The following is a 3,528-nucleotide window of genomic DNA, read 5'->3' as shown; positions in this document are numbered from 1 at the left end:
AAATTCAGTGAGAGATATCAGATCGTTTGATGGCTGCATTTATGCAATGCATTTCTATTAAGACCTGCCATTCCTTGTGTCTCTGACATCATAATTTAAATAAAAAGACCCGATGCCAACATCATGACACTTTTTACAACATGAACTTTTTCCCAGTCCTGTATACTGTGGTTGTACCATGTAGCATATCGAGTCCAAAAGCTTACATTAATGCAGTGGTGTTTTCCCCACACTGTGTGAAATACTTCATTCACTGTGCTTTCACACAAAAACACACTCGGTCTCTTATGTCCAGAATCCCAGCATTGTGGACGGAATACTACAATGCCCAGTAGAGCAAATATATGGCTTTCCATGACTACAAGAGCTGCCTCTCCACCCTTCTTTTGTCTCTGGAGTTTGGCTTTGTGGAGGCATTGGAGGGAGTCTTCCACACCACTAGAGGGTGCTGTCCTGCCATAGGAACACACCTAAATGGGGAGCTTTCACAGAAAGCAGTGGCTGCCGCCTCACTATCTTCACAGGCTCTTCTCTTCTGCCTCCTCTGGCCTCTTCATCTTTGGACACTAAGGAGTCAGGAGACACAGTTTTAGGGGTGCTGGGGGGTCAAAGGGCACCCTTCGACTCTCTTTGAGGGGTCTGCCTCCCATCCCAACCTTTCCCCAGGCCTCAAACCTGGGGATTCTCAGAGCTTGATATCCTGCGACTCTGACATCTTGGCCAGCGTCTTCTTGACGCGGAGGGCGGTGAGGCGGGAGGCGGGGTTATGGGCCCAGCACTCCGTCATCAGCTTCCCCAATTGCCTCAGACACTGAGGAAGAGGAAGGGCAAGAATCAGCACGTCACTCAACAATCAGTATAAATACACACACACACACACACACACACAATCACACAGACACACACACACACACACACACACACACACACACACACACACACCGCAGAGTCAATGAGTTTAAACAGTAATTCAGGCTATGTGTTGTGTTAAGCGCCCTTGTTCTGAACGTAGACATTCCAGCTGAATAGAAAATCAATCAAATTCAATAGAATTTCAACCCATCCAGTGTTAGATCAGTAAGTCACTTTGTTCGCTTTAGAGACTACATTACAGGCTTCACAGAACTTGCACAAAGCACGGACCAAATGCAGTCAACGGGCTGCACTGAAGGTGGAACAAGCACACCAGCAAAGTTTGTGTCTGTTTGTAGTGTGAGTGTATTTGCGAGTCTATGTGATTGGCTGCGTGCTGACTGTACCTCATCACTGCTCCAGCGGTTGGCAAATGAGGGTCTCTGTCTCTTGATGCACACCACCTCTCTCATGTCCTCGTAGGACGGGTCACAAGGAACCTGATCATGATAGGGCAGCTGGTACTCCTCCACTATACCTGCAGGAACAACACAACTCCAACAGTTAGATTCAACAAGATTCATCAAGATTCATCATGTGGGCAGAAGAAGAGTTGGGTTATTGTTAGGAAAGACACTCTACCACAAAAAATTGAAAAGTAAAACATACGGTGGTATTTTAATACTATTATAGAATATTATGATCTTGTTTGCACAAACTGTACAATGTCTACGTGTCAGAAGTTAGTGTGTGTATGTCAATCAGAGCTTGTCAAAGCATTTTCTGTGTATTGTAAAACGACATTACATCAACTTTGATTACAGATGTCGATTTTTAAGTAAATGAGTTAATGTTACAACCTAGGTATAGTTTTCTTTTCTGGATAAAGTCTTCTAGAGTTTCCCAGAGTAATGTGCATATTGTAAAAAACAATCCTTGGTCACTACTGTCACCATATTGTGCTCGTTGTAATGCCAGCAATGACATACTAGGGCCTTGTGAAATAAGCCATGGTGTCCATGTATGAGTCACAATGACATTCTGACTGTTTACCTTTGGTATTTAAAATCAAACTTACTTGGGAAATTGGCATGACATTTAATGCCTGACGTCACCTATTACATGCATATAAAAATCAATCCACTTACTCGTGGTGACTGAACTAATTTTGAAAGAAAATCACCAGTCCAGATGAATGTATTATTTCTCTGTTAATGAACCCCATGAGTCATGAGTCTAATGGTGGCTGTATGAGCTTTCCAGTTTGGGTTATTAAGGACAAAGTCAGCCCATAGCTATCCAACCGATTTTATTTTTTCATATATTCATATTTTTCCTTAGGTGATTAATCATATTAGTCTACAGGACACAAAGCACTGTAGGCTTTAGAACTTTAGCACTACCATTCATCGCTAATTACCAACAATGAGGGACTTTACAGTATGTGTACTTATAAAGTATGGGTATCTCAGCATGTGTGTTTTCGGTGTGTAAGTGTAAGTGTGTATGTGTGTGTGTGTGTGTGTGTGTGTGTGTGAGTGTTTTCGGTGTGTAAGTGTAAGTGTGTATGTGTGTGTGTGTGTGTGTCTGTGTGTGTGTGTGTGTGTGTGTGTGTGTGTGTGTGTGTGTGTGTGTGTGTGTGTGTGTATGTGTCAGCACATGCACATCATGTTTGTCTCACCTCCTGACACACATCTCCGCACCATCTCCCACAGGATCAGGCCGAAGCTGTACATGTCGGCCATGATGTAGGACTGGAAGTGGTTGCGGTTCAGGCTCTCGTCCAGAACTTCGGGGGCCATGTAGCGCTTGGTGCCGACCCGCGTGTTGGGTGGGATGTCCACCTCATTCGTGTCGCTGCAGAGATGTAAGAGAATGAGCCTCACCTCACATGTAATGTCTGTGCATTATTTTACATGAGACAGGCCACATAATTGTGTATCTTTTATGTCCATCTGTTTCTCCTTTTAGTTCGGTTTCCAAACAACAGACTGACTACATCCACGGTTATAACAGCACAGGTTTCCTTTCCTATCACCCCATCTTTACAGTGACCATCTGCCATTCACTCTTCTCTCCACTCCATGCCCCCCCCTCTCTTTTTCTCTCACTCTCTCTCCCTCTCTCTCGCTCTCTCTGTCTCTCTCTCTCTCTCTCTCTCTCTCTCTCTCTCTCTCTCTCTCTGCTCACCTGATGAATTTGACGGCGAGCCCCAGGTCGGCGATGCAGCAGGTGCCGTTCTTCTTCACCAGGATGTTCTTGCTCTTGAGGTCGCGGTGGGCGATGGCCGGCTTGCCCTGCGTGCCGAAGATCTCGGTGTGCAGGTGGCACAGGCCCGACACGGAGGAGTAGGCCAGCCGCAGCAGGGACTTGGTGTCCAGCGTGGTGGACTTCAGGTAGTCGTAGAGCGAGCCGTTCTCGTGGTAGTCGGTGATCAGGTACAGCTGCGTCCACGAGCCCGTGCCCTTGATGTCTGCGGCGATGAAGCCTAGAGAGGAGTGGGACGATACAGGCTGATGAAGGTGACGCACACAAACTCATGGCAAACTCATTTGATTCATTTGTGGCCATTAGCTGGTTTGTGAAATTGACTTGAACTTGATGATCCTCAAGTGGAAGAGAGTTAGAAAACAGTATTTGTGTGTGTATGTGTGATGTGTGTGTGTGTGTGTGTGT

The 3,528-nt window shown here is 45.7% G+C and overlaps 1 protein-coding gene across 1 annotated transcript in view; it reads right to left on the bottom strand.

The window, feature by feature from the left end:
- Positions 1-419: 419 nt before the first annotated feature.
- The window catches only part of bmpr1bb (bone morphogenetic protein receptor, type IBb), a gene marked incomplete at its 5' end in the record, with an annotated part of 21,501 nt that continues 18,392 nt past the window's right edge, over positions 420-3,528 (bottom strand). Inside the window, 4 exons of the mRNA XM_080835686.1 lie at positions 420-811; positions 1,260-1,390; positions 2,534-2,709; positions 3,043-3,340. Coding sequence (XP_080691812.1) covers positions 686-811; positions 1,260-1,390; positions 2,534-2,709; positions 3,043-3,340 — 731 coding nt within the window. The 3' untranslated portion in view covers positions 420-685. The remainder of the gene's footprint in view (positions 812-1,259; positions 1,391-2,533; positions 2,710-3,042; positions 3,341-3,528) is intronic.

The sequence above is a fragment of the Sprattus sprattus genome (genome assembly GCF_963457725.1).
Source record: "Sprattus sprattus genome assembly, chromosome: 3".
In the NCBI taxonomy this organism is placed as follows: domain Eukaryota; kingdom Metazoa; phylum Chordata; class Actinopteri; order Clupeiformes; family Clupeidae; genus Sprattus; species Sprattus sprattus.
Note: the sequence above shows the minus strand (reverse complement) of the source record. Positions and strands in the feature narration are given on the sequence as shown.